This window comes from Aedes albopictus, chromosome 2 (assembly GCF_035046485.1).
Source record: "Aedes albopictus strain Foshan chromosome 2, AalbF5, whole genome shotgun sequence".
Lineage (NCBI taxonomy): Eukaryota > Metazoa > Arthropoda > Insecta > Diptera > Culicidae > Aedes > Aedes albopictus.
In genome coordinates this window covers 50,089,031-50,110,728 of record NC_085137.1, presented here as the reverse complement: position 1 = coordinate 50,110,728, position 21,698 = coordinate 50,089,031, and the positions used below count along the sequence as shown (strand labels likewise).

General features: G+C 39.9%; 1 protein-coding gene across 1 annotated transcript; it reads left to right on the top strand.

The window, feature by feature from the left end:
- Window positions 1–830: 830 nt before the first annotated feature.
- Window positions 831–2,849, top strand: LOC134286033 (uncharacterized). The gene has a single exon (XM_062847595.1). The coding sequence runs from the start codon at window positions 831–833 to the stop codon at window positions 2,847–2,849; it is 2,019 nt and encodes a 672-aa protein (XP_062703579.1).
- The last annotated feature ends 18,849 nt before the right edge of the window (window positions 2,850–21,698 follow it).

The window sequence follows — 21,698 nt, the reverse complement described above, 5'->3', positions numbered from 1 at the left end:
ACTTGCTCACCGTGTTCCGCACAACATATCAAGAATACGAACGCAAAAGACTTTGAATCCAAATTTCCTAGAGCTGCTGAAGCCATTGTCAATGCGCACTATGTTGACGACTTCCTGGATAGTGTGGACACGGTTGATGAAGCAGTTCAACTAGTGGAAGACGTAAAATACGTACACGCCCAAGGAGGATTCGACATCCGCAACTTTTCCTCTAACTCGTCTGAGGTGCTGCAACGTTTGGGTCAAACAGAACACTTGGAGGTAAAATCAATGGTCTTGAACCAGATCGCCAATCCGGAACGCATCCTGGGGATAAATTGGAAGCCCGATAAAGACGTTTTCACCTTTGATAAAGCCCTGAAAGATGATCTGGCGAAACAGCTAGCAGAAGGAGACATGCCTACAAAGCGACAGGTATTGAGAATCGTTATGTCACTATTCGACCCGTGTGGGTTCATCGCCCACTTTATCATTCATGGAAAGATTCTCATCCAGCACATCTGGAGATCCGGTACAGACTGGGATGAAAGTATTGTGGACGATTTACGAGATTTGTGGAACAACTGGACTCAACTCCTGAAACAACTGACCGAAGTAGAAGTGCCACGCTGTTTCTTCGGGAATACAAGTAGTCAGCTGCATAGTGGAATACAGCTTCACGTGTTCGTTGATGCGAGTGAATTAGCATACGCATGTGTCGCGTATTTGCGGATTGTGCAAACTGGGCAGGTGCGGTGCGTGTTCGTTGCAGCGAAGTCAAAAGTGGCACCGCTCAAGCTCTATCCATTCCACGTCTAGAGCTGCAGGCCGGTCTGATAGGATGCCGATTAATGGAGAGCATATGTGCAGTCATAGATCTTCCATTGGAAAGACGATACTTGTGGACAGATTCCAGAACATGTCTCTCGTGGGTCCATTCGGATAGTAGACGTTATCACCCATACATAGGATTCAGGGTCGGTGAAATACTGAACATCTCCGTCGCAGATGAATGGCACTACGTTCCGTCAAAACAAAATGTGGCCGATGACGCAACGAAGTGGGGAGTTGGACCTAGTTTTAGTTCAAGCAGTCGATGGTTCACCGGACCGGACTTTCTCTACTTGTCAGAGAACGAATGGCCAGACCAACCTACGAAGGAAGTAGCAACTAAAGAGGAACTCCGTGTTATGTTCCATCATCATCGCGAGATGCCTCAAGCATTAATCAACGTGGACAGGTTTTCGAGCTGGAATCGTCTGTTACGAGCAACCGCTTGCTCCCTTAGAGCAGTGAAGCTATTTCGACGAGGATGTGAGGTTGGACCGTTAACGAGGGAGGAGCTACTGCAGGCGGAAAATTTATTGTGGCGGCAAGTACAGTATGAAACATTCTCCGACGAGTATTGTGTACTTGATTTCAACAAAGCCAACCCAGAGAAAGAGCAGAAGCGAATCGAAAAGTGTAGTTCATTATATGAACTGTCACCCTTCATGGATGAGGCGGGTGTAATTAGAATGAATAGTAGAATTAGTGCTGCCCCTACCGTATCATTTGGAACTAAATACCCCATCATTTTGCCAAAGCAACATAGGGTAACAACCCTTCTTGTTGATAGTTATCACCGTCGGTACAAACACCATAATCATGAAACTGTACTAAATGAAATTCGTCAGCAGTTCCGAATACCGCAGTTACGCTCTTTGATTAGACGTGTGGCCAAAAACTGTCAGTCCTGCAGAATTCGCAAAACAAAACCGAAACCACCAATGATGGCCCCATTACCGACAGTTCGTTTGACACCCCACGTCCGACCGTTTTGCTATACCGGAGTCGACTACTTTGGCCCGCTCCTAGTGAAGCAAGGTCGGAGTTTAGCAAAACGCTGGGTGGCGCTTTTTACGTGCCTTACAACAAGAGCAGTGCATTTAGAAATAGTGCACAGTCTATCCACGCAGTCCTGCGTAATGGCGATACGTAGATTTGGATCACGCAGAGGATTTCCAACTGACTTCTACTCGGACAATGGAACCTGTTTCAGAGGAGCCAGCCGCTTGTTAATGGATCAGATCGAAGCCATTCACGAAGATTGCGCAGCAACTTTCACAAATACGAAAACAAGTTGGCACTTCAACCCACCCTCTGCACCCCACATGGGTGGCTCCTGGGAGAGGATGGTGCGTTCTGTAAAGAAAGCAATGGAAGCCATCGCAGAATACCCTCGTCATCCTAGCGACGAGGTTCTGGAGACTGTAGTGCTGGAAGCTGAAGCTATTGTCAACTCGAGACCGCTGACCTATGTACCATTGGACGATGATCAGCAAGAGGCATTAACACCTAATCATTTCTTGATCTACGGATCGAGCTGTGTAGCGCAATCGAGAACGTCATTAGTGAATGAAGGCATTGTTCTACGAGACAGTTGGAAACTGGCACAGTATCTGGCAGATGAGTTTTGGAAACGCTGGGTCCGCGAATATCTGCCCACGCTGACAAGACGGACCAAGTGGTTTGAACCAGTGAAACCTTTGGAGCCTGGAGATTTAGTGATTGCTGTCGACGAAAACAAGCGCAATGGATGGATACGAGGACGCGTCGTCGATGTTCTACGAGGCAAGGACGGTCAAGTTAGAAGTGCAGTTGTGAGGACCGCTGAAGGGATGTTGAAGCGGCCAGTAGTGAAGCTGGCTTTACTGGATGTACGCGGTAATCAGCCACAAGGTCCCCCGGAACCACACGGAGGGGGGAATGTTGAAAACTGCCAATCTTCAAACACTGCCGAAGGTGGTGTGATTCCCGGACGCCCCACTGTGCCTGTCATCGAGACAGCTGCGGTAGATAATCAACACGGTGAGCAGAAACGAAATTGAAGCCAACGAGCGTGGTCGATTTCATAGCCGTGCATTGTTCGCCATATGATTGTTAGGCACCCATCGTCTACAGTGTAGTGCAAAGTGCGTTTACCGGATACAAAAGAGTCCATCTCTACGATCCCGACAACCGCACTCGCTAGGGAGTTCGTCAGCGCCGCTGAACCGCTTGAGGCTACCGGTTGAGCCGTACCGAATAGGATTGATTCGGAACAAAGCCCATTACCTTCCCTTTGAGATTTGCACATACTGATACATTTCGTTTGCTCGAGAGAATTGTTGCGAGTCGTGGTTTCAACGATTAGGCATTATAATACTGAATGTAAGTCTTGTAATCTATATCCATAATTATATAATCTCAAATAATGAAGTTCTTAATAAATTACAGCTTTAAGCTGCCATTGTGTTGGACTGCTAACGGAAGTGTTTGAACTGCCTTGAAACCCTCCGATCCGCAACACTGATGTTTAAGTCTGAAATGTCGACAAAGCTGAACAAACAAATGATTATTGATATTTTTTATAGGAACATCTACTCGATATCCCACCAGAACGCATTTTCTCACAAATTCATCTCTTATTTTGTCAATTAGCAACATTCTATGCCTTCAGATTAATTACAAATTTTTCCTTATAACCCCTGTAGAAATTGCTAAATGGTAATTCCGTAGAAGCATTCCGAATAAAAAGAGGGCTTACTGTATAACAATTGAAATTCCGATAAAAAAAAACTTCAAAATGATGATGATTAACCTGGGCTTGTTAGGGGGATATCTGTAAATAGAAAGAAAATCGCATTAAGTACTGTTCCTTTGAATTCCACTAAGAATTTGCATCGAGTCAAGTCAAGTACAAGACACTGAAGACGACGTTACAGTTGAGGTCGAAATACGTATCTGTCAAAGGATGCAAATTATTAGTGGAATTCAAAGGAACAGTACTTGACGCGATTTTCTTTTTATTTAACTTCAAAATGTTTAAGATTAACTTTCGAGGAATTCCCAATAAAGCTAATGAACTTTCTATAGGATGACATTTATGAACATATTCGTGAACAAAATCTCTGGAACTATATACAAGGAGCAATCATGAGAGAAAATCTTGAAGTGTACCTTCCTATCTGGCTTCTATTCTAAGATATATCATAATAAAGCCGTACCGAAAAAAAACCTGTACTCTAGCGCCGCGTGGTGGTGAAATTCAGAACTAGATCCATTAGGGGCTGTCTATAAACTACGTAGACTCTGAGGGGGGGACGGGGGGTTCTGGCCAAAGTCTACGGTCCCTACAAATTTCGAAAATTTTGTATGGACGAAAGTCTACGAGGGGGGAGGGGGGAGTCTGAAATTGCCAAAATTGAGTCTACGTAGTTTATGGACAGCGCCTTACCTGGAAGTACTAGTTGTCCTGAACAACTTTGTAATAGGTATCGGCTTCAATTTCATTCTATATCTCACCAAGGTAGTACCGGAAGTAACTATATACACTAGCGCCACGTTGTGGTGAAATTCTAAACTATGCTATCCATGACCTGGAAGTACTCGTAGCCCTGAACAGCTTTGCTGAAGATCATACTTTCCTATCTGTCTTCAATCTAGTGTTATATTTTACCAAAGTCGTACTGAAAGCAGCAACTAAGTACACTAGCGTCACGTGGTGGTGAAAACTTTGCTGAAGATCGTACTTTCCTATCTGGCTTGTGTTATATCTTACCAAAGTCGTACCGGGAGAAGTAACTATGTACACTAGCGCCACGTGGTGGTGAAATTCTAAACCATACGATCTATATTACCTGAAAACATTCATAGCCCTGAACAACTTTGCCATAGATCGTACCTTCCAATCTGGCTTCAATCTCGTGCTATATCTTGCCAAAGTCGTATCTGGCTTCAATTTCGTGGTGGTGAAATTCGGAACTATGCTATCCATGACCTGGGAGTACTCGTAGCCCTGAGCATCTTTGCTGAAGGTCGTAATTTCCTATCTGGCTTCAATCTAGTGTTATATCTTACCAAAGTCGTACCGGAAGAAGTAGCTATGTACACAAGCGCCACATGGGGGTGAAATTTGGAACTATGCTATCCATGACCAGGAAGTACTCGTAGTCCTGAACAACTTTGCCGAAGATCGTACCTTCCAATCTGGCCTAAATCTAATTATGCTATTTCTCACCAAAATTGTACAGGAAGTAACATTGTAACTAGCGCCACGTGGTGGTGGAATTTGGAACTATGAAATCCATAACCAGGTAGTGGTTGTTGTTCTGAACAACTTTGCCGAATACAGAATGTTGCTATCTGGTCGATGTTCTGAGAGAACTCGCTACAAAGGCATAAGCCATGGTACTCATAACCAGTGCTGAAAATTTCATTTCGTCATATCTAAATTCAACCACATACAGCTCATTTTAGAAGCTGAACCTGAGAATATGGTATATAAAAAACTTGTGCGGCTAGGCCAGTTCTGCAAGAAAGTCACGGAAAAACCGCTATTTTTCGAATATTTAAGGTCAATGTCACGGACTACCTTTGAAAAATGCCAAATGATATTCACGGTGAATATCATTTGACCTTTTTCAAAGATAGTCCGTGACATTTATCTTAAATATTCGAAAAATATCGGGTTTTCTGTGACTTTCTTGTAGAACTGGCCTAGCCGCACAAGTTTTTTTTATATACCATATTCTCAGGTTCAGCTTCTAAAATGAGCTGTAGGTGATTGAATTTAGATATGACGAAATGAATTTTTCAGCACTGCTCATAACCAATCTGGGAACAAAACGGAACCGGAAGATGTTAAAAATGTGGAACTAATGTATTCACCTGGTTCTCAACGGAAACTGCATGAAATTCCAATTTGCTTTCATTACACGTATCTAGGATAATACAGGATGTAGGATGATAATGTAAGATTACTTTGTACCCCCTCCCCTTTTGCTGGTAGTCAAAAATACGTGGCTTTTTTGTATTTTTGCATTAATTCTACATGTTTTTGCTGAAATTTTAACGATTTGCAAATAGTTTTTACTGAGCCTTGACATGCAATGCATCACTACCCATAATAGTATGTTGAAATTATCATCCCAGAGCTATTGTAAGGTCTCCAAAGTAATCCGAAGTTTGAGTCACAAATCCACCATGTCAAACCAAATTTTATACACTATGAATGATCACAGAACATAGTCTACGATACTCATAGCACCGCTAGAAAATTCATGGTACATGATTTGGGTCATCTAGGTCATCCAAACTACTCTGGAATTCATTTTCTTAAGCATAAGATCTACCATCATTTTTGTTTACGCTGCTCAAGAATTTAGTCACGTTGATGACCATTAGACCTCGCAATGTTACGAGAAACTCAATATAGTGGTAATTGGACATTCCGTGAAATACAAATGGCCTCCTATACACTTTGATGTTTAGGCTACAACATCTACGTACTGTATCATGCTTTACTTGTAAAGAATATTCGTGAAATGAAGTCCATACTGCTGATGGATCCGCAGTATACAACTATAATGCTTTTGATACATTCCTGGGATATTCCAGGCTTTCCAAACAATTCTGAAATTCGGACCTCCAAGGTCTACAAGCTCTACTCTTGTTTCTCTTCACTCTATCGGCATAATTCTTTCACGATTGTGTCCGTTGTACCTCATAATATTACGAGTATCTCTATGCGTTGCTATTTGGATGTCCACTTGCATACAAATGGACCCCAATGTATTTTGAAGTGTGGGTCGAGGCAATATCTGTAAATCTCAGGATATTTTTATTGTAGCTAGTGCTCGCGGAATATAATCTACATTACTCATAGAGCCTCGCAGTGCAATTCTGATAACTTTGCAACATTCTCTTGATGATCTAGGTCATCCAAACTATTCTGGAATTAAGACCTCCAAGCTCTACAAGTTCAACTCTGGTATCTATTTACTTATTACTTATCTCATTGGTTCCTTGTGTAAGTGTAGCTGATCTGGCAATAATATAGTTAGATTAGCAACTACGGGTGGTCTATGGTGGTATAGCTTATTGCCAAAAGTGTTGTAACTTTTGTGTGTGTAGAAAATGTTCAGGAATTTGAACAACATCATCAACTTTTTGACAGCATTCATTACCTAAATATTGCTTACAAAATAGCGACCATTTAGTCTTTCCTTCCCATTCGGGAAATCGCTATTCTATACGATGCGTATACACAGCTATTCAATTCCACATGAATGAGTCCATCCAAATGCCAAGCACCACGTTAAAATAGATCCAGCAGTGAGAATTTGAAGAAGACGACCACGACGACGCCGACAACTACGATGATCGCCCGCTCATTGAAACGACAAAACGGGACTTCGGCGGAGACGGGAGGCCAACGATCCGCCGCAACGAGCAAAACCAAATCCAACGACACAAAACGGAATGAAATAAAACAATCGAAATTCTCATCTAATTGAATTACTCATCAAACAGCTGTCGTTCTTGCTGCGGTCCTCTTTTTCCGACGGAGCTGCTTCTGGTTCGGTAGACGTCCTCGTCGGCGTCGTCGCGGTCGTCAATTGCTGTGCGCGCACAATAACTTGTTGTGGAATTCTCCTGCTGTATAGTGCAGCTATAGAAAACTTGTTATCATCCTAGTCAGAAGAAATTCCGCTGGCTGACTGACTGACAAATGAGTAGTGCAACGATCCGAATCGGAAGCCAAGAACCATTTTTTTGTACGCTTTAAAAAAATAATCTCACAGATGCGATATGGAACGGAGTCTCGGTAGGTCACTGAACCAGTTTTCGAGTGTGTAGGAAGGACGGGTTGTCTAGAACGGTTTTCGCAACCAATTCGTACTCAGACAAGTCGGAGTTCAAGCGAGGTGCGGCTACCGACTGACTGAACTCAGCTCCTCCAGCAAGTCGAACTAATAAATCATAAAACAATAATAATCATGATGCGCTTCATAAATTTTCCGTATTTGTAGGACTCTGTCAATCGGCTTTATCAGGGCAAGCGGAGATGGCGTCATTCTTGCAAAATAGGGAGCTTACAAAAGTTCTGTTTGTTTGTTTATTGCATTGGTGGTGACGGCTGATGGGTGATTGGCAGACGGTTAATGACATGGTAATCTAATGAGGGTGTACCGTATAATCGTTTTAGCACCTAGAATGATGTATGGAATGGTTTCGTGGAATTATGTCATTATCTGAGAAGAGTGTAGCTGACGCAGCTCCACTTTTGCTCCTGAATTTCTGTCACTGCCGGTTTTTTTTTGTTACATAGGTTATGGAGCAGTGTACAGATTTCATGTTCAAGGATATTTGAATAAAAATATTTGATAACTTACTGTCAACATTAAAAAAAATCGTCAGACTTGGGCGATGTTCGATAGAAACTTCTCCCGAACGTTTAGGGTTCCTTGGTCTTCTGGTCCGCGTGCCGTCAACACGATTGCGGCCGTCCACAAAGTTGCCTATCGCCTACCGGGTTATTCGCTTCTTTGTACACATGATCCAAACTAGAGGGTCTTGTTTCCCGGACTGAAAAAAATCCCGGGATACGGGATTTTTATTTTCCAAATCCCGGGATTTCCCGGGATCCCGGGAAAAATCTAAATTTTCTAAAAAATGATGAAAAAGTTAATGGAACGATTTCTTAAGCACTTAAATTCGATCAACTAATATCCATTATATTCGAAAGAAAATACATATTTCATAGACATTTGATTGTGTGATGGCAGATGGAGACATTCAAAGGTATTTGAAAATTAAAAAAAAGAAGTTCATCTTCATCCGCAATAGGTTAACTTCTGCCTTACTTATCCGAAGGATTTTTTTTGACAGAACTTGATGATATTTCTAGAGTAATCCCTTATTATTTACCCTGAGACGTGAATGAGTTCTGTGTGAGAATTTTATGACGGAGTTAAAATGGCAGTGTTAGAATTGTGATTTGAAAATTTCAAACGGCAATTTCTTAAGATATTATTTGTCCGCATTTTGTTTTTTTTTTTTCTTTAAAAAAATGTGTGACTATTTCAATTATATGTGGATATACATTCATGTTAACATTTTAGAATTTCTATTAGTTTTGTTGGTGAAATACATTGAAGAAACTGTGGAAAAAATCCAGAATAATTCAAGACAGACTCTCTCAACAAACTTCTTGTTAAACTGATATGAATATCTTCAAAAAAATCGTTATAAAATTCTTTCGACAATTTATTTATGATTTCCATTTCAACATTTCTCTCCCGAAAGTCCATTGATCTTTTTTTTCGATTTATTCAGCAGGATGACAACTTTAACAATTTCTTCAGATGTTTTTTTGTGGTTTTTACAACAACTTTTATATTTCTATTATTCCTATGGTATTGAATTATATTCTTCGATTTTATTGTACGATTCGCTTTATTTTTTTTTGCAATTCAATATCGCTCTGTTTTTCACCATAAATCATCACAGAAATTTCTGCAGAAGATCTAAAAACGGTGTGCTGATCCTTCTTGTAAATAAATTACTTATTTCTCTTAGAAATTTCGTCAAAATTATCACTTGTATTATCCCTAGTGATTGTTGAAATGAGCTCCGCAGAAAATTTCACCTGGACTTAAGAACAAAATGTCTCAACGAATATCTTTACGAAATCGTCAACAAATATTTCAAAGATTGTCAAAGTCCTGCAGAGATTAGGGATTGTTTATCAGTTTTCTTTTGAAAATTCTGCGAATTTTCCTCATAATTTAAACGTAAATGTGCAAGCAATTGATCAGGGCTGTTGAATATTATATAACAACACAGTATTCTTAAGGGATAACTCCAGAAACATCTAAAAATATTTGCAACAGTTTACATATTTCACATATTGCAAAAATGTTGAACATTGCCATAAATTCCAAGAATACTACCAGAACAATCTAGCTTAAAAGAAATAATTTTATTTCACATTCCGATATTTTGTCTGTTGATTCAGTTTGATTATAATTGTAATGTAACGCCACATAAATGAAAAATGGAAAGGCAGTAATAAATTGTAAAATGTAAAATCAATGTAAAAACAAAAGATTTCGGCTCAGTTATGCCCATGTGGCGCCCGAACGAATAAGTAAAAAAAATGAAAAAATGAATGACATAAATTCAGCCAAAATATCTTTGGTTTAATTAGTTGGACTTTCATCTTAACTTGATTTAAGTAGAAAAAAACTATGCCTGACAGATAGCGTAGAATTGGATGGAAAAAAGGAAACATTGACAAAGAGAAGATTTCAAAGTGAAAAGATTTGTTTCAGTATTGCCATTTTTTTTATTTTCGGGAAATCCCGGGAATTTCTGAAAAATATCCCGGGATTCGGGATTTTTCAGATCCCGGGATATCCCGGGATTTTTGTCCCGGGAAATCCCGGGCAAGACCCTCTAATCCAAACGTCTGCGCCACTCTGCATTTCAAGTTTCCCGCATTTTACACTCCGGACTTTTTTTTCGAAAGCTTTTCGGTCTTTCTCTTTTAACGTTCACAGCGCATTCTTAACCTCATAACATATTGGTGGTTCTACTGCTTGACCGTCATCAACAATGTTGATGGAACAGGATTCTGGGTGCTCCTTCATTGTAACCATTCAACAAATCTTCGAAGTGCCCATGTCACCTGGCTGCCACTATATTTTTTCATCCGTCAACATATTTCCTTCCTGGTAATTGCACATGGCAGGCACTGACGCAGTCTTGTGTCGCGCGCAGTTGCCAGTTGCAAAAACCTCCGCATATCATTTCTATCCATGCGTTCATGCACTTCAGAAATCACAGTGTTCTGCTTGTGTCATCCTGTATCGCTCTCTGTTAAGCTCAGTACCGGTAACTGGTATTTGATTTCAGGGCGGCATTCTTTTTGTTCGTGGTTCGTCACTCATTGGCGATTCTCGTAGAACCAACCATTACGTTGGCGTCGCTGAGCGGTACCTACCTATTTGTTCTTGAACTGCTGTTCCCACTGTTTGTTGGATAAACTTCCATAAACTGTTGACATCTTCAGATCCGTTGGTCTGATCTATCCTCTCGTCTAACTCCTGGTGGTGCTGGGCAGCAACCCCTTCGACTGATTATCGTTAGATATATAAATGTATGACTTTGTTGTTTCTTGAACTTGTGACGCAGGGTTATTGCGTTAGATTGCGACTACCTTACATCTATGACGTCCGAAAAAGGTCGACATCTGTATGTGGTCTATCTAGGAGGTGACAAAAGACTCACGTCACGTGAGATGAAACAACAATTTGATGCTATACAAACTTTTTTACAACTTTTTTCAAAGCAGCCTTCATTTGAACAGAAGCTGAGCACAGTATGCACAACCCTTTATTCAGCTAGTAAATATCTAATTTTGGTGACTTTGTTTAACCTTTAGCTGATTTGAGGCTCATTGGAAGGCTGATTTAAGGCTTAATAGTAATCAATCAATTTATTTATTGTGTAAAAATAAAAATAATACACGTTTGTAAGCTTAGTAAAAATAGGCTTCCCATTTCCAGAAGAGATGTTTAGGAATGTATAAATTAATCTATGGAAAAATTGGGAATTGAACTCGGAACTCCTGATTTATAGTCACTCATCTTAGCACGTACACCACACAAAATTGTAAACATGTCCTTGAAAACGAAAACATTACTTGTTGTGTCTGTATCATCGAGAACATAAGTTGGACGATTTAGGCCAAAGAAGCGATGTGGACTCTACGAAAACCTGTTTGGGCCAGCTGTCAAAAAATATTTGAATAAAGATTGAACAACATATGGTTAATTCTGCATGTTGGTAAATAATATTCTATTGAACTTGATATTCAGCTATCTATGTACTACTGATTAAAGTGGTTGAACAAGCCATACTTCAGACCAATATTCAGCTGTCATTGTGTTCAGCCTCTGACATTATTAACCAGCCAATGTTCATCTATTACTCCCACTGTTCAGCATTCATTGTTACTTGGGCATCTCTCGGGGGAAGAATCTTGATGTTTCACCATTTTGCAGCACATAATTAGCTGCTTCAATTAACTGCTGCCATATTTTTTCTTGTGTTAATAGATGGCACAAATTGACTGCTTGCAATACATCGGAGATGCACTATAAGCAATAAAACTGTCAGACTAACTGTGCAGCTCTGTTTCATATTGCTGTGGATATTAACTTCAAACTTCAAACTTTATTCCACACGAAATTTATCGATATTATATTTTGTACCAACCCTACTGTTCAATAGAAAGTAAAGTTTGTATAAATCGATAGGTGTGTCGTTGCTTAGAAGGCTTATGTTGCTCGTTGATCCTTAGCTTTCAGGGATGGAAATAAGGTATTTCTATCATATGTCATGACGCTTGTGTCTAGGAAGAAATTAAATAAATACTAATTGCGTGGGGTTAGGGAAGTATTCGATAATCATTGATGATTTCAACTGCTTTATTACTTTGTCGCTCAAGACTACATAGACGGACGTATGTACCGTAAAGTAAAAAAAAAAAGTCTTGTCGTTGTAGTGACTACTACAAGGTAGAAGGAAGTTTCCCTAATATTTTTATATCATTGAATGCGAAAATGACAATTTTGAAAAGTAATCTATCAATTGAATAAGTGTAGAATTAGCGTAGTTTTAAATACACAGAAATAAAAAATTATAAAAATTAATTGAAACCCAAAGGAATACTTATAAAACATTGGGTCGAATAACTAAAAACTTGGAAACTTGACTATGCTACATTTTTGGTAGCAAATCTAAATACTACTTGTCGAAAGTTTTCGTATGAATAAAAACGAGTTAACTATAACACTATAGGGTAATTGATCCGATCATGGAGGAGTTAAGCACTGGGTTCATGTTTACACCACAATTGTATCGCCCCAAGCAAACTTTTTACATGGATTGAATTGAAAATAATAAAATCCATCCTTAATCTACGGGAATAACGAAATAATGCCACTTTGATGTTGTTATGAGCATTTTATTCCTTTTTATCTGAAAGGACATATTGTTCCCAATATTGCGGTATTTGTTCCTATTGTTGCGGTATTCCATTGAAACCATATGGGATACTGCAACATTAGGAACATTACCGCAACAATAGGAACACAGCAGCAAACACATTAAGGAAAATATTTTTTTTTTAAAATAGGTTTTTGGGCAAATCTTAAGCAAACAAATGTTGCAATCTCATAATTTAAGCACCATACATCTATTAAAAAAAACCTTTTGGTAACATTTCAGTCGAAAAAGTGCTCAATTGTCATTACCGCAACATTTGGTACTACCACAACGATGGGAACAATAACCCTAACTATAACTATAACACGAGTTAACTATAGAGACTTCCTTTCTTCCTACTTTGTATCCTTCTAAATACTTTCTCTCTCCTCTCTACGTATACAACTCATGTATATTCACATGTTCATTGCCATCGCTAGAACAGAAACGGGTTGAAAAGCCGCTTTCCTTCCTTCTAAACTTTCACAGCACAGTGTCAATCTATCATGTAACGCCTAAGAGTTATGCAATCATGTGAACTGTGTCGCACAGCTTCAGAATAATAAACACACAATTCTATCACCTTACGCCTGGTATCCACACATTAATGCATGTGTGAATCGTCTGCCAACCATATCCCACCAACACTCCGACATCCACATGATTTTGTGCAGACGCAGAGGTATATTCGGTCTGCTGCGGATACAAATGATTGCAATCATCACTTCCTTCCCCTTCCCCACATTGACCTGCAACCTGACGCTCACCAACGCTCACACACTGAAGATGTCTGCAAGTCCCCAGCAGATATCTCATTGGTTCCTTGTGTGAGTGTACTGGAGTAGCATTCGCGGGCGGTCAATCAAGCTCAAGCTCAATAACTTTTGAAGATACTACAATTCGGTATGAATGAAAGCAGTATTTACTACAAGATTCAAGTAGTAAGCCTCAGAGGATGCTACTGATGGTGCAGTATGTACTGTTGAGATTCCGATGAAAATCCTAAGGAAATTTGGAGATTACGATAGTACCGATAGAGTCCTGGCTATTCCGATGGAAACTTGTAACCTCTGTTTGTAGGATTTTCTTTCCTGGTTTCTTCAGAAGTTTCTCCCAAGATTTGATCCGGTGTTCCTTTCAGGACTTCTGAGAGTTGTTCATGGAAGTTATAACCTAGTTTTTTTCACCAGAGTTTCTGCAGGTATACTTCCCGGCATCTCTTCCAGAGGATCTTTGGGGATTTACTCTGTAGACCCTTACAGGAAGTTCTCTTCAAGCTTTGCAGAGTTCCTCCCGGAATTCCCCTTACATTTCTACCCAAGGTTACTTCCTAAGGTTTTTCTGAGATGTCCCAGTTTTGTTCTTCTCGGAGTCCTTCGCGAGATTCCACTAGGATTTCTTCCGATAGTTATCTGGAAATTTCATGTAAGAAAATAAAATTTCCCAGGAGGCATTCCACAAAAATTATATTGTAAAAACCTGGCAAGACTTCTCAAAGTATCTATCGGAAAAATCCCAAAAGGAGCACCCAAAAGAATCCTGGGTTAATTTTCGGTATAGCTTCTAGAAAGAACTGTGAGATATAAGATGTACTGAATAAAGCTGTGATAAAGAGAATGATCACAGCAGGCGATATAGCGCATTTGAATGTGATGCGAACTGTCAAGCAGACAGTGTTAGCATCCCTGCTTGCGTAGCAACAACTCCAGGCGTCACCCAACCGCGTTCACTCTTACCACTTGCGAACCAACGTCAGCCTGGGTAAGTTGTGTGTGCTGCACGTGAGGGGTGATTCCTTCCCAGAGAAATCCTAAACTCCACAAGAAATATGGGAATAACCCTCAGGAAAATATCAAGATGATTACAGAGAGACATTTTTGGAAATAACTTCGAGAAAAAGCTTGAAAAAACCACTGACAAAATCGCGGGAAGAACTTCACAAGTAACTATAGAAATCCCATATATAAACATGAATGAATCCCAGAAGAAATCTCGAAAGAATGTCCGAGATAAGTTTTGAAAAACTCTGAAAGATATTCCGGGAGCAATACAGGAAGCCATATTTTGGAGGAACTCCGAAAGAAATTTCAAGTGAAACTTCAATAGGATTCCTGGCAAAACTTTTGAAAAGTATCCCTGCAAATACTCTAGGCGCAATTACAGAAGGAACTTCGGGACTTCGGAAGGGTTTCATTTCCAGAAACCTTTGAGAGAAATTTCCAGAGTAACTAAAAAAACAACGATCAATTCTGACTATACATGTCAATGGTTGCTCGTCCGTGATTGATCTGAACTGGTACCAATAGTACTTCAATCCAACTGAATAAGGGGCTTGGATACTGCACTTATTCTTAAAGTTCAATTTTAGCAGCTCATACATTTTTTATTAATAACGGCGCCGGCCAAGTCCAAGCTGAGAAGGGAAAGGATTGTTAGAGTGCACTGGTTGTTGCTACTAGAGACCGAGAGCACTCTGCGTCCCCATAACCCGCACGGACTGTTGTATTTATTAGACGGAAAGGATGAGAGATCTGGGAGTCACCGTTGTTGAGTATGTAGAGAAGAGAGAGAGAGATACAAATTAGGAGGAAAGGGACGGGTCAGGGATTGAACCCATGACCTTCTGCATACGAATCAGAAGCTGTAGCCACTAGACCACCAAGCCCGTCACAGAGAAATTTCCAGAGTAACTGCGGAAAAAATCTGGCGAGATACTCCAAGATAAACCCGCGAAATTAGTTGGGAGAAATCTCTGGAAGTATACCTGCAGGAATCCTTGGAGTAACTATGGAAAAAATCTCAGGAACAACTCTCAGAAGTGCTGGAAGGAACACCGGATCGAATCCTTTGGGGAGAAACTTTTGGAGAAATCCAGGAAGGGGCACTCTGGGAGTAGTATTGGAAAAACCTTGGGAAGAAATTCTTGCTGAAAACCAATAAAAAACTACTGAGATAATCGTGGGAGGAACTTTAGTATAAATCTCCTGTGGAAATTCTAGGAAAAATAGTTCGGAAATGTCTGGGGAAAATCCGGAGAGAACTCAAGAGAAAATCTTGGGAGGGACTCCGGTAAGAATTGCTGAGAGTTATTCAAAAGGGGAAACCCCAGGAGAAGTTAAGCATCAACATCTGAGAAAGATTCTGGTAGAAAGTTCTGTAGAACTCTCTGGATAAATCCCGGAAAAAAGCATATGAAAATTTCTTGGAAAAATCGCCGAAGGAACCCTGGTAGAAATCTTGCAAGATCCCTGTAAAAAACTTCAGGCGGAATCGGTTGGAGTAATATGTAGTCTACATAGTATTGTATACGAATGAGCGTCATCAGTTTCTTCCTTTTAGTCCCACCCTGTTATACTTATCCTTTAACAGATACGCGTATTAAAAGCTACAGACTGATTACACTCATTCGAATAGGGTATTCTGCTTAGAGGATTCGAAAAGTCGGTACAAGATAGTTTAGTCTATTCTACACAGCCATTCATAGAAAAAATCCTGGTAAATGATAGAATCGATTACTTCTACGATTTTGCTTGTTGCATATTAATAACTAGCTTGCCTTCCCGGTCACTTTTCTAATTATGTTTTCGTACGAACACGTCGGAGCCCTGGCGGAATGCAACAGTGAAAGAATCATGAGCGGTTCTGCCGTGTTACCTGCGTCAACTCCTTTCCTATTTCGATAGCTCCGTTGCAGGCAGTTTACCGCACATCGACCGGGCGACTGGCGATGTAGTTAGTGGCGAAGAAAGGGGGCCTGCACTCGCCATGCAATCACTTGGAAGGTCTTATCCTCGACGACCGTGGCCTAATTCTTCCAAGGAGCGGTTGTACAACACGAAACACACATAACACTTTATTTCAACGATCAAACGATCAAATCTGACTATACATGTCAATGGTTGCTACTCCGTTATTGATCTGAGCTGGTACCAATTGCACTGAGATCCAAATGAATAAGGGCTGGGACACTCCACTTATTCTCAAAGTGCAATTCTAGCAGCTCATACATTTTTGGATCAATACCGGCGCCGGCCACGTCCTTATAGTCAGTTGGGAAGGGAAAGGAATGTTGGAGTGTGCTGGTTGTTGCTACTAAAGACCGAGATCACCTCTGCATCCCCACATCCAGCACGGACTGGGGTGTTTGTTAGACGGAAAGGATGGGAGATCTGGGAGTCACCGTTGGGTCGGTGATGCGATCCATGGATAGGGGTTATTTATAGTGTTCGTAAGGTGATAGATTGTGTGGTGAATGAAGTGAATAAGGTCAAGCGGCACAGCACGCTTTGGTTGCATAACTTGTAGGCGTTTTTATACACTACTGTGCTGTGAGTGGAAATTGGAAGGGAGGGAAACGACTTTTTCCAATTCGTTTCTGGTTCTAGCGATGGCTATGAACATATGAATATACATGAGTTGTATATGTAGAGAAGAGAGAGAGAGATAAAGTGGATAGAAAGATACAAAGTTGGATGAAAAGGGACGGGCCAGGGATTGAACCCATGACCTTCTGCATACGAATCAGAAGCGGTAGCCACTAGACCACCAAGCCCGAAACACACATAACACTTTATTTCCCGGAAAACTACATTTATTAACAGTTGGACGATACTTTTTATTCTACTACTTATAACTAACACATTGAAATTCTCACGAGCGTAGGTGCTCCCGTACTGGACCGGACCGTGACCTTTGCGATACTGGTCATCGTCTCCTGCATGTTTGCAACCTCCTGCTATGATGATCGGGTCCGCTCTCCCGTAGTTCAGCTCTTCGTGGTAACTCCGACAGTAGCTCTCCTTATCGCGCAGGCTGATAACGGACGAGGCTCCATGATCACGATGTAGATCAGCTACCTGAATCGCACTCTCCCTGATCGCACTGACGAGGCTGGCGATCGTATCGAACTATTGTTAGGTTGAAACCTCCACGCAAATGAAAGTAAAAGTGCACTGCTGCCTTGTTTGTCTGCCAGGGTTGTAGTTTGATGGGGATTGCACTCGCGATCAAATCATGTCGATCTGTTGACCCGTTCCCGAGCCTATTCGTGACATACAAACACCATTACATTTTTATTTATATAGATAGATACTTGAAGCACATCGAAGATGTATTACAAGCATTAAGGCGGCCAGGCCTACTATGCAGCATTGTTATTGAAATCAGAAAGACGGAGACATCTCGTACCAACCGTTCCGAATACGATACATAAATGCCAAAAATGACGATAGGAGTGACGTTGCTAAGAAAGTTAATGCCAGTCTGTGGTACATACTCAGAATCCGGGGATGGGACACAGGTATTTCCCTATGTGTCCTGGCCCTTGTGCCTAGGCTTGAGTTTTGCAGAAATCCCTGGATGAATCCTGGAAAAATGTACAGAAATTTTCTTGGAGAAAACTTCAGGCGAAATCATTTGGAATTCAAGAATGCTGGGAGATTCTTAAGGAGGAATTACAGCAAGAGTTGCCAGAATCTTTGGAAAATGCTTTTGCTCGCTTGCTGAAACGAAACATGAGAATGGGTGCGTGGGCACGGGCAGGATGGTCTGTGATGACCTTAAGTTGTTGTGTATGTAGATTATGAACATCTCATGTTCTTCAGAAAGGAAGCTGTTCCTAATTTTAAGTAACAAACTAATTAGAGTAGCAAACCCACTGATGTAAAATATTGTTAAAACGTTATACAGTGGGGACCCGATTTTGTCAGCCCCCGATTTTGTCTACCCCCGATTTTGTCTACCCCCGATTTTGTCAGCTTTTTGACCCGATTTTGTCAGCCTTTTTAAAAGTAAAAAAATAAATTTTTATTTCATTCAGAATTTCAATTTTATAATCATTATTAATGCAGTTGATGTCTTTAGGCGTCATAGAAAAATTACGCAATGAACAAAACTCGCGTAACTTTTGAAAATGGCCAAACTTGTTTTGCAAACATTACACATTAAGGCAATTTTAGCACCCAACTCTCGCCAATGTTTTAAACTAATATTGTTTTAAATTGCTAAGATTCCAGATCTATCTCTTCTTGGCGTAACGTTCCAACTGGGACACAGCCTGCTCCTCAGCTTAGTATTTCATGAGAACTTTTACAATTTTTAACTGAGATCCCCCACAGCCAATGTTTATTTTGCATTTGTACATATATCGTGTGGTAGTCGTGAAGATATTTTATACACAGAGTAGTTAAGGAAATGTGGATTATGAAATGGATTCTGAGCTAACCGGAAATCAAACTCGTCACCCTCAGCATGGTTTTGCTGATTGCACGTGCGCTTATCACATCGGCTATATGGGCCTAAAGACTATTCTTCTGAATTTCCTCTGGAACAGAACAAACAATAAACGCTGCCTGTTGTTGTGATCACAAGTCAATTCTTTCCGGCATCTCTGGGATTCCTCTAGATTTACTTGTTTGGGTTGATGCAGAAAGACTAACATTTGAAAAGGGTGCAACAATCATTTCGAATTTTTGCTTCTCCCTTCCTTTTGATGTAATCTCTGACCAGTAACAGATAGAGCAGACTCCCCTCTATCTAATAACGGGATAAGTTTGCATAAATAAATTGAAATACGCCTAGATAGGGTGGTAGAAGTTGAGACATGCAATGGTTGTTCCGCTCTTTTTTACATGTTGGTCTAGATTTATTATGAGATTTGTATTGTAGATTTCCTGCTATGTTTGCTTCAAAAATTGCTGTCAGAATTGTATGGGGCTGTCCATAAACCACGTGGTCATTTTTTTGGGACTTCTCAACCCCCCCCCCGCGTGGTCATTAGTCCATACAAAATTTTTTATTCGTCCATACAAAATGGTCATTGGCCGAACCCCCCCCCCCCCTCATGACCACGTGGTTTATGGACAGCCCCTATTCATTGGAAACTCTTGGGGATTCGAGATGGGATTCCCCCAAAACTTCTTGCTGCAATTTCTTCAAGAACTTTTGCGTGGTTTCTTGTAAGAATTTTTGCTGGTATTTTCCAAGAATTCCGCCGGAAGCTTTTAAAGGAATTCTTCCGGGAGTTTTATAACGTTTCATTAAGGTGTGTCTCTTTAAGATTTTTTCTGGCATTCCTCCTGTGATTTGTCCAGAAGCTTTTCTCGAGACTTGTTCTGGAACTCCTGCTAGGATTCCTCCAAAAGTTTTGCTGATTTCTTACAGCATTTTTTTTTTCAAAAATTTTCTACATGAACTCCTACAGCTATGTATCCAGGGGTTTCTCCAAGGATTTCTCCAATAATTCTTCCTACAATTGCTACGTGGATTTATCCAGGAATTTTCCTAGCGATTCTTCCAAGACATCCTGCTGACATTACTCCATACAAATATGTTTAGATAGTCCAGGAACTTCTACTGAAGTTCCTCCAAGAAATTTTCTGGGAATTTCTATAAGAACCTTTTCAGATATTTCCCTCTAAGAATTGTTCATGCATTCTTCCTATGATACCCCCAGGTTGACAAACTCCTGTTGGTTGAGATTCCTTCAGGAATTCTTGCTGGTGTTCCTGTAGGACTTTATCCAGTAATGTCTACAGGAACTCCTCTAGTGATGTACAGGGGATAGACAAAATGATCGGGACAGGCAAAATTTTCACTTTTCAAAAAATGGTCAAATAGCTGTCTAATAGCTGGTTTATTGAATCCGAAGATATAACCATTCAAAGTTGACTATCGGATAATTATGACTTTTTCTAGATCTTTCCCAAAATTGGACCATTGATACACAACTAGTTGAACAACCTACATCAATAATATTAGATTTTTTCATGCATTTTACGAAAAGTTACAGCTGTTTGACCATTTTTTGAAAAGTGAAAATTTTGCCGTCCCGATCATTTTGTCGATAGGGCTGAAAGTCTCTTAAATAAAGACAAATCAATCAATCAATCATTTTGTCTATCCCTTGTATTCAGTCAGTAGATACTTCTGAAATAATTCCTATATGAATTACTGCGTGCATAAGTCCATGAATTTTCCTAGGGATTTTTCAAGAATTTCTCTTAGGATTCCTTCAGGGATCCTTCTAGGAATTGTAAAATGTTCCTCTAAGGACTGTTCATTTTATAAAGAGGACACCTTATTTGTGTGATATCTTTTTTATTTTTCAATAAAATCATTATCGGTTTTTTGCATAAATTTCCATAGCTATTCTACAGTGTAGGAAAAATATAATATTATACAAATGGTCCTTAGTTATGGAACTGAAGCGGTTTTCGATAAAACTCAATAAAACCCCATTTCTCAAAATTCTACACAACTTTCACATACATAACTTTAAAATCTTCATGAACTTTTCAATGTGTTGGGATCTAATATTATTCTTCTAAAGGTAGAGTGTAATAGTTGGTCAGTAATAATGCACCAAGCATTATACAGCTTGATATAGTGAGTTGCCTTGTTATCAATGAAATTGATAAAAAACACTTATTTAAGTCCAGTGATGCAATAACACTACGGAATCAGTTCAAAATTTGTCCAGTATAGAAGAGAATCGCATTCTAAATGATACCGAAGAAAAATATGCTTTAGAGTACATTCTTCATCATAAATTTAATACTTAATGATGGACATAATAAAAAATTGCATACTTTTTGCTCCATAAATGCAAGTTTTTGATTCTAGAGAAGCTTATTATTATTTATTTTCAGCAAGGACTGACCCTATGTGATTATATACCTTATTTGAAAAGAACTACATGTTAATTTTTATTTTCGACATCATTGTTAAGTTGTATTTGCAATAGAGTACATCGTTATTTAGAAGAACCTTCAAAGAACGAAGCGGTTTTATCTCCGGTAACTGCCATGAAGCACATTAACCAAGCCAACAATGCTATCAAGAAGCAGTTTTCTGCATTTGAA